The sequence below is a fragment of the Charadrius vociferus genome, unplaced genomic scaffold (assembly GCF_000708025.1).
Source record: "Charadrius vociferus isolate BGI_N301 unplaced genomic scaffold, ASM70802v2 scaffold105, whole genome shotgun sequence".
Classification (NCBI taxonomy): domain Eukaryota; kingdom Metazoa; phylum Chordata; class Aves; order Charadriiformes; family Charadriidae; genus Charadrius; species Charadrius vociferus.
In genome coordinates, this window is record NW_009648543.1 from 1,815,412 (window position 1) to 1,831,037 (window position 15,626).

A 15,626-nucleotide genomic window follows, 5' to 3' on the forward strand; every position below is an offset into this window, starting at 1 on the left:
GTTTTATGATATAATTTTCTAGTGCTAATGGGCTTTGAAAATATAACTTCTTGGTGGTGGGAGATATAATCTAACAAGATACCAGAGTCTTAACAATTGTAACAAGGATATAATAATATCCCACCTAATTTCTCCCGAGGGAACCAACTAATATAATATCTAAAATAGAATGCAGAAGTACTGGGGGGCCTAGGATACCTTTGGAAGATACTGAGGACGGGAAAGACATTCAAGATCTTGTAGACTAGGGTACTGTCTACATGCTTACAAACATTAAGATCCAATCTTCAATATCACTGTGTGTGGAGAGGATAATATTCTTTCTTTTCACAGTCTTTTTCATCAGTCAGTTCCTATGCAAACTGTGTTTCATGTAGTCTGTGTAGGTGTAGGACAAGGTCTCTTTATTACATGCATGCTGAAAGGGAGGTATCTTTTTTTTCTGTGAACTAATATGGCGATGACAATGATTAATGGTGGAATTTGTCCAGAAATGTGGCCACAAAATCTGTCTTAATGCAGGTTCAAAGACTGTAATATTCTCATCATTGGCATAGAGAATTGTGGATTTTGTTCTTTCAATCCCTAAGCAAGAATTGTTTTCTCCAGTTTACAGATACATTTTTCTACTCAGTTAATTTGTACTTCATCCATATAATAATATCCACTAATTTAAATGCATAATAGGCAGAGTTTTAATAACTAATTTGTGTACATTTCTTCACAAAAGTCAGGTAGGGTAACATTTCCCTGGAGATGGTACATAAGAAGTCAATAAAATATGGGTAATACGATTGCATCAGTCAAATACACACAATTATTGAGCTGTTCAAATGCACACTCATTTCATGTATCGATGTTTTCATTCTTAAAGAAAACAAGAACTCCTCAAACATTATTGGTTTTATGCAAAGGAGATACATTAATTCTCATCCTTTTAAATTAATGTTCACCATCCTTAAATGTAAATTAATAATTTACAACTCTATAATTATATTCAAATCAGTGAGGGAAGGGAATTGATACCCTTGTTTTTCTTACAGTTCTTTTTAATGGAGTCTGTAGCTGTTATAATCATGACAGATGTTACACTTTGAGTATGACTATTGTTCCAATATCCCTGCCTAAAGAAAACTTGAAATAGAAATAACAGGGTGTGAAATTCCCCATAATTTCAGTTATGCATTAACTGAAATACCACTTTAAAATTAGCTTTAAAAATTAGTACTGATAATTATAGAATCATAGAATCATAGAATTGCTGAGGATGGAAAGGACCTTTAAGATCATCAAGTCCAACCATTAACTAACCTACCCTGACAAAACCTCTTCTAAACCATGTCCCCAAGTACCACATCTACCCTTTTTTTAAACACCTCCACCACAAATCCACCACCTCCCTGGGCAGCCTTTTCCAATGTTTAATAACCCTTTCAGTGAAAAAATTTTTCCTAATATCCAATCTAAACCTCCCCTGACATAACTTGAACCAATTTCATCTCGTCCTATCACTTGTCACCAGGGAGAAGAGGTCAGCCCCCACCTCTCTACACCCTCCTTTCAGGTAGTTGTAGAGAGCGATAAGGTCTCCCCTCAGCCTCTTCTTCTCCAGGCTAAACAATCCCAGCTCCCTCAGTTGTTCCTCATAAGGCTTGTCCTCCAGACCCCTCACCAGCTTTGTAGACCTTCTCTGGACACGCTCCAACACCTCAATGTCCTTCTTGTAGTGAGGTGCCCAAAACTGAACGCAGTACTCGCGGTGGTGTCTCACCAGTGCCGAGTACAGGGGGAAGGACATACAGTTTATTCCAAAGTAAATCTAATTACAGGAGGTCTGTGTGGATAAAATGAAGTACCATGCTAAGCCTATGGAAGATTTGTATACTAAGGCCTTTAGGAACATATTGCAGGATCTGTTTGGGAGATCATAACTGGTTTTGTTGCATCCATTTAGCTTGAAGACAGACACAGCTTTCATCAGTTTGGGAAATCTTATGTCGGGGAATCTGTAAAAGACTATGAGATCATGAATCATTGAGAAAATACAGTTTTTACATTTGTAAGGTAGCTAAGATCTTCACTGGGAGCTGTAAAATCAGACAGTGACTCATTGAACTGTACACATGAAGCAAAATAAGTTCTCCTCTGCCTCTATATCCATACGTTTCCTATTTCTTTGTAAACCAGTGCTGTAGTCCCAGATTTAATTAAAACGGTGATTAAATTATCTGTAACTGCACACCCAAGCATAAGCTATAGCACGCTCCTTAACAGCAGAAATGCATGCCTGTCATATTTTTGTAAACCGGTTGCTTCCCCTTAGAAGCAGGCAAGCCAGCGTTTCATCTTAATGATGAACATGGACTGGACTGAAACATTATGTTCCGGGTCCCAGGAGAGCGTGAGTAGGTATTTCTAAAAGCTGTGTGTCTGGAGTGCATTCCTGTTCTCCTTGCAAGGAGCACAGTATTTTTCTCATTCTTGAGCACACTACTGCCAATGTACGAAACCGGGACTGGAATTTTCAGTGTTGTGCAATGTTGTACTTACGCTGTGAGTTTGATTGATTGGTATTTGCAATTTGCAGTTGTGGTTGGTTTTTTTTTTTAATGTTTCTTGGACGTGTGCTAATAGTTGTCTGCAAGCTACACCATTTGCTTAATTGAGATCCTGCCTTGTTGCAGAAATAAGACATACAGTATTTGTGGGCTTCATACCAGTGGTGGCAGTGAGAACTGTGTCAATAGTTTCAGAGGGAAGGGAATTAGAACCTGTAGAACAATGTAAGTTTTATTGGATACTAAATAACACTCCTTTACAAGGCAAAATAGTTCTTCTCTTACTTTATTTCATTACTTTTCTGTTTCCTTTGCCTTTGTCCCCAGCTTTTATCCTCTTATTTTCATAATCATGAGAAGCCAAATTAATCTCAGGTATAAGACTGCCAAACCAGCTTTGAATTTCTTTTACTGTTCTGACTCTTTATACTTTGAGCCCAGCAATGAGGGCCAGAGACTAGCTAGATCTTACCAGCTGAGATATTGGGTGGCTCATTAGTTTGGCAGATCCATCTCGCATTCAGCCTCAGATGTCCACATGTAAAGACACATCTACTTGTATCATGGCAGGTATCCATTCACTCATGAGTCATACTGTTTTCTTTTTGTATTAGGTATGCTAGAGGTCATACGCTTTGCTTCCAATAAAAATCACTTGCTCCCTCTGTAACTAGCTGCGTAATCAAATCCTGAGAGAGTAGGAGGGAAGGGACCCAGAAAAAGAGGTTAAAAAAGCAGTCCTCCACTCAGAGAAGTAAAGCAATAAAATAGGGTGCGTGGCTGGCAAAACTGTGGAGAGAAAAGCAGGGAAAGATTAAAAAAAATTCTCCAGAATATAAGACTACAATTGGGGAATGAAAGTAGTTTCAAAGTGGCGGAACAAAAGGGAGGGAAAAGTTAAAATGATGAAATAGTAAATCCACGTGGACAAACTAGATTGCAGTCAGGATCAATGAAAACAAATGATAAGCAGAAAAAACAAAACACACAAAACATTCCTATCTGTAAGCCAGAACAAACCATCAGGATAACACCTTGACATGCTTTTCAAATTTTTGAAGGAAGGAAAATGGCAACAGAAATAGTGAGGGGAACAATTTTAGAAACTGATAGTGGAGATGAAAGGCTTCTCTTCAACAGTTTCTCTTTCTGTCTAATACTCTAAAAGTTTTGCTGTTCTAAGTATAAACCAGGCAATATAAATTTACCTTCAAGTAAGAGCAAACATAATCTATTTTAATTTATATGGATTTGCATCGTGTATGTGGTATATGATGGCTTTATTTTAAAGAATAATTTGTCTCTGTGGAATCATAATTTTTGTTCTTTAGTAGCCAGGCAGATTGCAATGTGGCATCTTGACAGAGAGGTGGCTACTCCGTGCACCATTGCTCTCGTGGAGGTGGAATGAAGCCTGAGGAGTCCCAGCCTTGTACTGACAACAGAGCCTTGTACTGATGACAGAGCATAGGTATTCTCCTTTATCTAGAACGAGTTTGTATTTCTGGAGCAGGACAATCTGGTTTGCAACCTTGCTGTCACCAGTATATTTTTGTATACATGGTTGTAAGAAACATAGGATTGCAACATCCAGGTCACTCACCTGTCCTCATCCATGGAGCAGGAAAATCTCTTTATGCTGGAAAGCAGCAAAAACACCCAGCGAAAACATTCAGCTTCAAACTCAGCTGCCTGCATGTCAGACTCTTTGATGATGTGTATGCCTAAGTTCTCATTGTAGTCACTGGAGCCTACTCAGCTTACCATGTACATTTATTTTAGGAACAGCTTTCTAGGCTAAGTCTACACTCTAAGCTTAGCTGCCTAAGACCTTGATTGACTATAACAGGAGTTCAGACACCTTGCTGAGGTATGGACACTTGCGTGTAGGAGTCTGTCTCTGCAAGCTAACATTTCGCTCTTCAGGTGCCCGGGCAGGGCACTGGGGACCAGTGGGTGGACGCATGATGTGCCTCCAGCTTGGGCTCCAGCTGCCACCCAAGCCCTGCCACCGCCATCCTGCACTGGGAGGCTGCACAGCCCCCACCAGCAGTCAGCAGCTGATGAGCTTGGTGGGTTTTTTTCTCGCATTGGGATCAAGCGTATAAGGTGTCTTGTGTAATGAAGAACTCGGCAGGTACCATTTTACTCAGGACTGGCGGCTGTTTTCTCTACTGACTGAAGCCTCTGTGTTTTATAACCCCTGCATACAAAACATCCCACTGTCGTTCATCAGGCCTTCATAATTTCTGCTAAAAAAATAAGCTGGGCCATTGGAAAAAAAGAAAGAAAATGTTAGGTCATTTGTTCTCATAAGGACTAATTATAAAACCCATGACTGTGTTATTTAACACTCAGTTCACTTTAAGTCTGTTGGCAATGCTCCCTCCTGTATTTCCTGAACATGTTCCTACAAACAAGTTTTCTGAAGAGGGTGAGAGCTGATGCAGGGAATTTGAAACTCAGCTGAGAAGGGAAAGTTACTTTTTGTATTTATGATTGTGAATATTTGCTGCTGTGTCTAAAAGGACCCCTGACTTAAAGATACTGTCTATCTTATAAAGTAAAAACAAATATTACAGGCCAAATTCCTGTTTTCATATTAAAGCCTTACCAAATAAAAAAAAATAATATTATTGAGAAATCAAAAGTCCTGGAATTTTCCATGTCAAGCTGATCCAACACAGACAGTACAGACTAAAAAGAAGACTTTTTGTGTTTGCGGTTAAAATAGGATGAGGTTAATATTGTCTTCCTAAATGTAATCTCTTTCTATAGAGATAGGATATCATGTTTCTAATTTTAATTACAGAGGTGGGTGGCTTTGATCACTACAATTGAGATTTGGGTTAGGGTGTGGATTTATAGTCCTGCTCCTCCCTGTAAAGGCTGGAACTGCTTGTGTCTGGACTCATCTTTTCAATTAATTTGCAGTAATTAAAGGGTGCCGTGTGGGATGAGGCTAAAGAGAAACACAATTAAAATGCAATGCTTCTCCTTCGGTATCTGCATCCTTATTTATTTTAAACCATTTTCAATGCTCTGATGAGTTTAAGTCTTCCTGTATCACATACTGCGCAAGCAGAAATATGTGAGTGAACTGTTGCCAATGGCTCTGAGCAAGCATGGGGCATGTTTCAGATTACACTGTGTTTTCTTGTTTGGATCTGATCTCCTTGCTAGGCGAGGCTGAGAAAGGCAGCTCTAGGGGATTTACTTCTAGCAGCAGCAGCAGCACATGATCCATCAATCGCGTGATTCTCACCACCGAGGACTAATGGGGAGGGTGAAGAAAAAGCACACGCTGCCTTGGGGAAGCAGCAGCAGTTTTCTTCTGCTCGTGGGGCCTCTCCGCCAGCTGGACGCTTCATGGCTTCTCCCAGGTTAGAAACCTACTGCTGCCCGAACCGGGATGCAGCTACGCAGCTAGTGATGAACTTCCAGCCTGAAGTCTTCTGTGGAGTTTGCATTGGCAGCGCCTCCGTCAGTCTGCTACTGACCATCCTGCAGCTCCTGCCGAAGAAGGGACAGAGCCCGCGGAAGATGCCCAAAGCCTCCTCCTCTTCCACCATCCTTCTCCTTATCTCTGTTTGTGACATCCTTGGTGGCTTAGGTAAGCGCCAGTTTGATGTCCCTCACCCTTGCTGTAGCAGGGTCTCGTTGCTCTGAGGTACCATAGCCAATGGAGCTGGTGAGTGCACAGCAGAGATTTCTGAGGGAAACATCCTGTATGTATTCACGGGTAGATTTGGGCTAAGTGAGGTCAGAAAATGATGGGCCTTTGGGAGAGAAAGGTCTTGTTTAATAGTTATAGTTTATAAGGAAAAGCTCCTGACAAATCTACACCAAAATCTCTGCTTTAAAACAAATTAAAATCTAGAACAGTGACTGCTTCTCAGAGGAAGGCATAAAAGTGGAGGTGAGGCAGCATATTTAAATCTAAAGCTACCATCAAACACTTAGCTGATCCTTAGGACTACATTTGAAAACAGTTCCTATATGTCTTTAAATGCCCTCAGACGAAGTTTACCATCTTGTTCACGCGCCAGCCGCTTCTCTCAGCACATCATGTCCACGGCAAATGAATTTCAATTGCAGCTGTACACACATCATGCTGGACACAGGCTTTTGAAATGCGAGCGAAGCTCCCTTATCAAGGGCAACCTGCTGCCTGGCCCCTGGCTGATAGGCTGGAGGAATAAAACAACAGGGAATAAAACAAAACTCATCAGTCAAAATGAAACTAATGTGTCTAAATCTGTCCCATCAATCTATGGCATTTACTGCCAAATTAGGTATAAATTACCATGACACATGCTATAAAAATACAGGATGAGTTTTATTCCACAATAACATTTTTTCCCTCACATTAGATAACAGAAGTAGTGCTGTTTAGTAAGTCTCTCTTGCTGCCTGGGGAGGGAGTGGGATTTCAGGTCTTTTCCCCTTTCATACTTAGTTAAGTTCTCTTACGGTATGTCATAAGTACCAATATTAAAACAAAAACTAGGGCGGGAAATAAAAAAAGAGAGAGATGGAAAGAACGTATGTGTATTCATCTGGAAAAAGTCCTTTCAGTCAGATGAGGCCAGCAATAGATAAAGTTATTTTTCTCCCTTTCACTGGCAAACTCAAACTATTTTTCCATCATTGTCTTGGAATTACTCATTTTGGTTGGTGGGAAACTGTTCTCTCTTGGAGGGAAACCTGGTGGGTTTGTTCTGCTATATGTTGGCGCTTTAATGCCTATTTCAAGCAAACCCAGAAAATCTGACTAACAAACTATAAGTTCATTTAAAACAACAGGTAATGTTCTCACCTAACTCTGAAGCCCTGCTTTGTTCAGTCCTGTGACAGAGAGGAAAAGAGCTGCTTGTAAAAATGAAGACAGCGATATGTGGGAAATGACTTTTTTCTTCAATGTGAGATTATAGAGAAATGAACATTAGCATATGAATATATGCCAGTAAAATTGTAAATAGTTAGTTACTCGTTTACGTCAATCTGTTAAATGCTACCCAATTTATTTTAGGGAAGTGCGTGACAGTATCTGGAAGTAAGTGGGATTTTAATCTACATAACATTTCAAGTTCCAGCAGCTTCAGACTCTCAGGGCTACTTTCACTGAGTGATTACACTGACATTTAAATAGCACAGTTGTTCCTCCTCTGCTCCTCTGCAGCCATAGCCTTCCTGTGGATGCACAAAATCTGGGCTGCGATGTGAAATATGTGGCCGGGGAGAAGCATGTGACACAAATCACGCCAGCAGATTCAAAGCATTAATACTTTTTTTTTTTTCCCCCCTTTAGGTATGATCTTCAGGTCAAGTGTATGGCTGGGCTTCCCAGGCTTCATAGCTAACATTTCTGTGGTGAACGGGACCGACGTGTGGCCTTCTGCTTTCTGCGTGGGGAGCGCGGTAGGTACAGAGACGGTCTCCCCTTTCCTCCCGCTCCTGCTTGACAGTCCCTCATCGTAGGGAGCCTGAAAGGCAAACCACTGTGTCCGAAAGGAGATTTGGCTGTGAGTCACAGCTTGGATATGATGGTTTCAGCCTCTGCCACACCCCTGCAAGTGCGTTCATGCCTCCCGCCGAAAGCCCAAAAGCCAGGCGCAGGTCAGGCAGGGTGCTAGCTGCTGTACCACAGGCAGGGGTACGGAGGCGTAAGGGTACTACAGACATTCCCGAGCGGGCAATGAAACCACCAGCTCAGTTTGCCCTGGCATCACTTATCCCCTGGCGGCTCCTTCTCACCTGCACCACGAGGGTATCTGCCCCCCTTCTCCAGCAGAAATTGTGTGGTGGTATATTGTGGGGACTGACCGAAACCAGCAACTTGGGTAGCTCAAATTAGCTTTTGCGGTGTGAACGTGTGTGTTTTAGACACACAGGGGCTGCAGGATAAATACACCCAGAGACACAAAGCTGCTGCAGAAGTTCCATCCCTGCCATGCAGGATTACGGCTCAGATATTGCTGTTTATATGGGCATTCAGAAATGACCACATCTGGCCTAGTCTAATTAAGTATCTTCTGGGTTAAAACACATAGAATGAGAAAATGCAAATGCATTACAAAAGTGGAGATTGAAACTTGGTTTCAAATATTACAGTCATAGTACTGAGACATATAATTTGAGTTTACTGTACAAGAAAAAGACATGTTTTTACCAAAACACAAGGAATGACAATTAAGACAGATCACCACTTTACTCGTAGGAATGTAGGGTGCCCAATGAATTAATGCATAAGCAATAACAGTATTAGCTCTACAATTCAAAGTTTATAATATAGAAGAGGATAAGCTGCATGTAAAAAAAATTATTCAGCTCCAGTAATTTTCAAATAAAACAATTTGTGCCAAAATGCAACTCACTGTACCTTATATGCCTGTATAATGACAATTTCAGTCATGATACTGTTGTGCCATAGAACTAAACATCAGTTGTACGCATCTATCGATTCTCAGTTCCGTCATACATGTTTAAGTTTTGCTTATTAGATGCAAATGTTGACTTTTTTCTTTGAGGAAGGGGAAACCAGCAACATCAATATTTTGTAGCAAGGAAGTCCTATTCAAAATCCGTGTTTCCCTATGTCTTAAATTTCACTTTCTGGCCCTTAACACAAAAATTAATATTTTTAAACAGTGACAACGATACTGTATGCAGCCTGTTTGTTTTTCTTTTGGATCTCAGGTTAGATGGGGAGAAGCATAGTGGTCTACCACAACTTTCATTTTCCCTTTCTTGGGCTCCAGCAAAGTGCTGTAGTTTGAGTCACTTGCTACATTTAGATTTAATTATATTGGAACGAAAAACAACCCTCCTTCCACTCACTTCCCCTAACATATTCTCATGGGAGTTAATAAAAAGTTTCTGATTCTATTTTATTTTTCTTTCAGTACTATTGTTTGATTTCACTTAGCCACAAGACAATACAAACTCCAAATAGTGAGGCCTTTAGGCATCTCCTTTGAATAACACCCTCCGTTTTGCAGAGAGGTACCCTCCTGGGCACTGTAGCAAAATGCATCATTTTGCAAAAAAGTGAGGTAGCATATGAAGATTTGGGGTTTAGGAGAATCTGATTTATATTATTTTTGGAGGCAGTCTTGTCTATGTTGGATTTTCCAGTGGAAAGACCCCACGGTTTATTTTTGTATGTGTATGTGTGTGTATAGTAAATTGTGCATTTTTTAATTGTAAACATGTAAAAGTGCAGATGAAGTTTTATGCTGAATGCTGTGGATAAAGTGTATTACAAGGAAGCCTGGATTTCTGTTTTCTGACTCCTGTGCGCTAGCAAAATGTTAGTGCACTCCTGCTCACTTGCAAAAAACATGCACTAGCAATGTGTTTGAATTAAATACTGAATAATTCATGTCACAAATGACTAGAGGCAGGGTCTACACCCATGGTGGAGGGAAATATTTCGCAGCTTGATCTACCTTTTGGAGGAAGGAATGGTAGATCTCTATTCACTGACGTTTGGCTCAGTAACAAGTATGTTGGTTTCCAGCTGTAAAAGGATGCTACTATGGAGCTGTGACAAAGGATATTCAAATAAGAACTGAAAGAGGGCTCGGAGGGAAGGTAATCTGAATATTAAAATAGTTCCAGATTATTACAAAGAGCCAGCTGCTGTGGGGGAGAAATTTGGAGTTTATGAACAGTGGCAAAGAAAGGTCACTTATCTCATGGGAAAAATGTATAGGGTCAGCTCACAAATTTTGTGGAATTTAACTTGACTTGAACCTGTTTCCTCTGGATTTTTATTGAAGAAATCAGTCAGGGAGTTCAGTATGGATAATGTTTCCAGAGAGTGAGTGATATTTTTGTTAATGACCCATTCCCTGAATCGGGTTCTTGTGCATGGAGAAAACGCCCATCACATGCCGAACCCACAATGCATAGGCACACTGTGGTCGTGACTGACCTCAGTTATATTTTCATGCCTCAGCTACTGAGAAACTACTAAAATTTTAACCTAAAATTAAAACGTCCTCACTGTAGATTTCTTTTGGCTTCACTCATGACATTGAGGGTTAGGACTGGAGAGGTAAATAACACGTTTTCTAAACAAGAGAATAAGCTGTGAAAGCAAATGCTGTTCAGTTTACCTATGACTTGACCTGTTGGCTACAGCAACGCTGTTTCTGTGATTCTGAGTAAGATTTCATACTTCATGATCTCAGCTGGAAAATACACACATTTAAAGAACAAATCACCAGGCTAAAGGTTTGAGTCCCTCCCCTGTCCCCAGTGGTTCTTGAGAAGCAGCTGTGACATTTGGCATTTTTTTCCCTGCAGATGTGGATCCAGCTATTATATAGTGCTGGCTTCTGGTGGTTGTTTTGCTACGCCGTTGATTCTTACTTGGTGGTAAGAAGATCAGCTGGACTAAGGTACCAGAGTTAAAACTCTGAATTTGTTATTTTCCCTTCCAACACTGTATGTTCGTGCTTGTCTGCAGCTGTCTAAGTGTATAAATGAAGCTTGCACAAACATCTGATGTTCAGGCAGTTACCAGGTAATGATATGGGTGAGTGGTGTGCTAAGTGCTTAAATTGCCAGGGCAATGCTCAGATATTGGTTTGTTTATGTCCAGATGGAATTTAAATGTAACTGAATTCATTGAACCTTTGGAAAAAAAGGGAGCAGGGCAGGGTCTATAAACTGTATTGCAGTGAGATACTATTTTTGTCCCTACTCTGTACCTGAAATTGATTCTTGAGAAAAAAAAAAAAAAAGTTATCCTGAATATAATATCCTCCATCCCTGTTAACCAAAAAAATAATGTGCATTTGGGCCTGGTTCTAAGATCAGAATAAACAATGAAAGACTTTTAACACACGGATTGGAACCTCCTTAAGAAGGCAGCAGTATTGGACTCTGAAGAGAAACATAATTCTCTGAAAATTACAGAAGGGTGGTTTATTTGACTCTTCAGCTGCATTCAAATTCCCTACTTTTTCTCTGCAGGAGAAATGAAGGATGCAGGTGTTCCTTCTGGAGATTTAGGCGTAAGGGAAAAGCTCTCCACCCTGCAGGTTGGAGGACACAGGACTTCTGTGTGCAAGCCCAAACAACCACTGTGGCTCATCCTTTTTCCAAAAGCCCCTTCCAGCCCCACCTGCTTTCCTTAGTTTGATGTACTGTCAGTGTTGTTCTGCATTATTTCTTATCTGTAAAGCTCTTTTTCAGTGAGGGTCCTATTTTTATGTCACACTGTGGAAAGTGTAAGGTTTAGTGTCTTTAATTACGCCTGTCATGTTTGGTGCCTGCAGTACGATTGTGCTGTACCACATGATGACGTGGGGCCTCGCGGTGATGCTCTGCGTGGAGGGAATTGCACTGCTTTACTACCCTTCTCTCTCCAGGTAAGCAGGGCTCTGGGAACAGCCCGCAAAATCATAGCCCTCTCTGGTCATATGAATGTCGTTTAGTCAACTTTAGAGACAGATAGCCAAATGTTGGGCTCTTTTGATCTTTGACAAGCATGTCCCACTGAGTCAGTGAGTATTCTAGAAATACCTGCCTGGGTTTCAGGGGTTCCTGAAGAAATATGCCTGGCAATACAGGCACTTGGGCATGCTGCTGCACTGATCCACCTTCTGCTGTGAGCCACTGTTCTCCCACTCCCGAATTTAGCTTTGTATTTGATCCTTTAAATTTGAGAAAAATGCACAGACAGTGCATGTTAATAATCAACTTTGGGTCCCATGTGAACTGGTGGTGAAGGTGTGTGAATTAAAAGTTTAGCATCTGTTTGCATAATTTCCTTTATTTTTTTATGTTAAAGGTGACATAGATAGAATAGCCAGAACTGTCAGATGTGGACAAAAAAATGCATAAGCTGTTAACGATTTCTTCTCAGCTGTGAAAATGGCTTGGAACATGCAATCCCACATTACATCACAACCTATGCCCCTCTCCTGCTAGTGCTGGTGGTCAACCCCATCCTGTTTAGGAGGACAGTATCAGCAGGTATGTTCCTAATGACCAATATGAATCAGTATGTGTTATTTAGCAACGTAGCAATACTGTAAAAAGTCATGGCTGTGTATTCAGTCATGTGGGATCGGTCTTCATTAAATCATAAAGATACCGCAAAGGGTGGGAGGGAGCTGCCTATTGAAATGAAGATACCATCTTGATGGGAAATTTGCCCTAGAGACACACTCTGATGATGTGCTCAAACCATGCTGTTATAAACCTCTACCGCAGATTGGCAAAGGTATTTCTACGTTACTAAATTACTCTTGATTTAAAGTATTTGAGGCAATGTGTAGTGGATGCTTAACTCTACTGTAGTATTGATACCAACCTGGACTTTGGAACGTGATTTATTCTGGTTTAAAGATAATGTTGGTAAGATCTGATAGCTGATTTAACTTCTTGGCAGCCCTGGAGCTAAAAAAAATATACTAAAATATGATCAGAATTTTGTTATTCCTGATTCTGAGATTATGAAACAAACGGGAATTGTACACAACACAGATGGGATCTTGAAGTTCCCATTTAATTTATTATCCAGTGCTTTGAAGAAATGAGTTTGAAAAGAACCCACAGATTCAATGCATTCTTTGCATGTAATATGATCAGTGCTAGATGTTTGTGGTACCTGAATTCATACTTATCATCTACACATTGAATATATAAAAACAGCAACAGAAGACCTTGTATTCTCGGTTCAGTCTTCATCCCATCTATCCTGCATCCCTCAGTAATACTCATTTTCAAAGGAACAGTTATTCCTTTAAAACGTTGTTTCTATAAAAAGTTGCTCTTTTTATGGGAAAATACACACTGAGTATATTTGTGCTGGTGCACATGTATATTCCTTGTGATATCTGAACAGCATGTGGCATGACTGTCATTTTTTGCTGACATTACACCTTGAAGTTTTAGAGGTGTAGCCAAAGCTGTATCAATTGCACAGTAAAATATAATGTGCATAATAGGATAGCATGTATTCTATCACATAACAAATGTATCATTATGTCACACATTATATAGAAATTGTAAGCACTACCTTTTTACTATAAAAGAAAAGTATGTTGACCATACTATTTTCTATTTTCAGTGGGACTGAGAGAAGAAAAACCAGCTAGTGGGATATCACTCATTTTAGGAATGCATAATGGATGAATTCTTTTCCTTTAGTATTAGGCTATATGTGAGGTTCCTTGATGATGATCCTTCCAGCTTCTGAACTGCTGCTGGAGACAAATGCATCAATTCCTTCGTTCCCTCTTTACAGACATCTATATTCTAGATCCTTGAGCCTATCACTAACAAGATACATGTATGTTAATGAACATTATTGTATACTTTCCAGTTGCCTCCTTACTGAAAGGGAGACAAGGGATTTACACAGAGAATGAGAGACGTCTGGGAACGGAGATCCAGATCCGCTTCTTCAAAATTATGCTGGTATTTGTTATTTGGTAAGAGGTGCATTATTTTGTTTTAAACCGCCTTTTTCCCAGCTGGAGAGTGTGGGGGACAAGAATAGAGTCTGATGGGTTGCTTAATTTGTTTGTCTTTATGCTTGGAAGGGAAGGTGTCTAAGGAAGAAGTAGTTCTAAACTGGTTCACTCATGTAGCATCACAAGGCTGTGAGGAAATGATAAAAATGTTTAACCAACAGGAAAACAATAACCCCAAGAAACAATAGCCAAAAAAAAAAAAAAAAAAAAGGTTGGGCATAGACTAAAGCTGTCTGAAGCAGTGGCTCCCCAGCACTGTGGGCTGATAGATGGCTTTCTGTACCCAAGATTTCTCAGAGCTTCTTGTCACCAAACACATCACTGAAAACCTACAATAAATATGCTTCTAAGATGGGCTTCATGGCCCTGACTATGATTACATAATGCAGCCACCTCTGTGGTTTGGAGATCCCAAGTGTGTGAAAAAAGCATGGATATTGACTGGAAATACAGGCTTATATGCTAGAAAGGAAATCTCCATATGATAGTGTGTGAAGTTCCTAATAATTTAATCTTTTTTTTTTTTAATATTCCTCCATGAAAACAGTTAAGTTGGGGTAGGAAAGGAAAGAGATGGAGAGGAGAGGAGAGGAGAGGAGAGGAGAGGAGAGGAGAGGAGAGGAGAGGAGAGGAGAGAGGGAACAAGGGAAGTGGGGAAGGAGGGAGGGTACACATCTCATCCCCAAATCCCTGGGCCTCTGCTCCAGCAGCACCATCCAATGTAAAAGATTCTGGAGTGGTACTGGATGCACAGAGCAAAACTGAGCTGAAATAGGGCCTGTTTTTGGAGGAAACAGTTTTTACTACAATCTCACAATTATCCCACAGCAATAAAAGCACCAGAAGGAGTGGTGATCCACTCTACAAGGGTCTGTGCAATGACCTAGCAAGAGCAAGGAGTCACTGCTGTGAAGTATTTACGACCTTCGTGGGTAACACAAGCAACAGGGGAGGAAGGAAACGGTCCTGGAGTAGCGAAATGACTTGGCCAAACTTAACAGTCTCTACAACTACTTAACTTTTTTATACACAGGTACATTAATGCATGTTACATTGCTTTAAAAGGCTGAGAAGGGAGAAAGACTGCCTTTTTATCTTCTCCTGCCTGCTGTATACTGGAGTGCTCTGCAGGGAAATTATTATTTTTCTTGGGGAATAACAGAGTCCACTTGGCTCGGGAGAGAGGTTTCTAGCGCGAAGGGTGGCGTAGCCAGCAGGAGAAGGGGTGAGAGGCAGCAATGAAGGATTCTGCAGCACGGCTTCCTGGAAATTGTTGCAAATAATGAGGAGGAGAGATTTAGCCAGGCTTCCAGTGCTGTGGAAAGAAAGAGCCCAGAGGCACCACAGAAGTGTGTTGCAACCTAAGGAATGGTGGCCAGCTTGCTGGTCTGAGAGCAAGCATGAAAGAAAGGACCAATTCCCCAAGGACACAGTGGGGATATTTGTTTATTTCCATTCTGTCTCATTCTGTGTTTTCCTATTAAAAAAAAAATAATCACAGCTCTGGTGTTGGATTTTGTTCTCCTAATAAAACAGAAGCACTAGAGCGTAAAAACTCTCTCAAAGGTTACTG

At 40.6% G+C, this 15,626-nt stretch overlaps 1 protein-coding gene across 1 annotated transcript in view; it reads left to right on the forward strand.

Annotated features, from left to right (window-relative positions):
* Positions 1 to 5,860: 5,860 nt before the first annotated feature.
* GPR143 (G protein-coupled receptor 143) overlaps positions 5,861 to 15,626 on the forward strand; it is a 13,008-nt gene continuing 3,242 nt past the window's right edge. The window contains exons 1-6 of the mRNA XM_009885958.1: positions 5,861 to 6,171; positions 7,870 to 7,979; positions 10,872 to 10,966; positions 11,849 to 11,941; positions 12,439 to 12,548; positions 13,903 to 14,011. Of these exons, the coding sequence (XP_009884260.1) occupies positions 5,928 to 6,171; positions 7,870 to 7,979; positions 10,872 to 10,966; positions 11,849 to 11,941; positions 12,439 to 12,548; positions 13,903 to 14,011 (761 nt within the window). The 5' untranslated portion in view covers positions 5,861 to 5,927. The remainder of the gene's footprint in view (positions 6,172 to 7,869; positions 7,980 to 10,871; positions 10,967 to 11,848; positions 11,942 to 12,438; positions 12,549 to 13,902; positions 14,012 to 15,626) is intronic.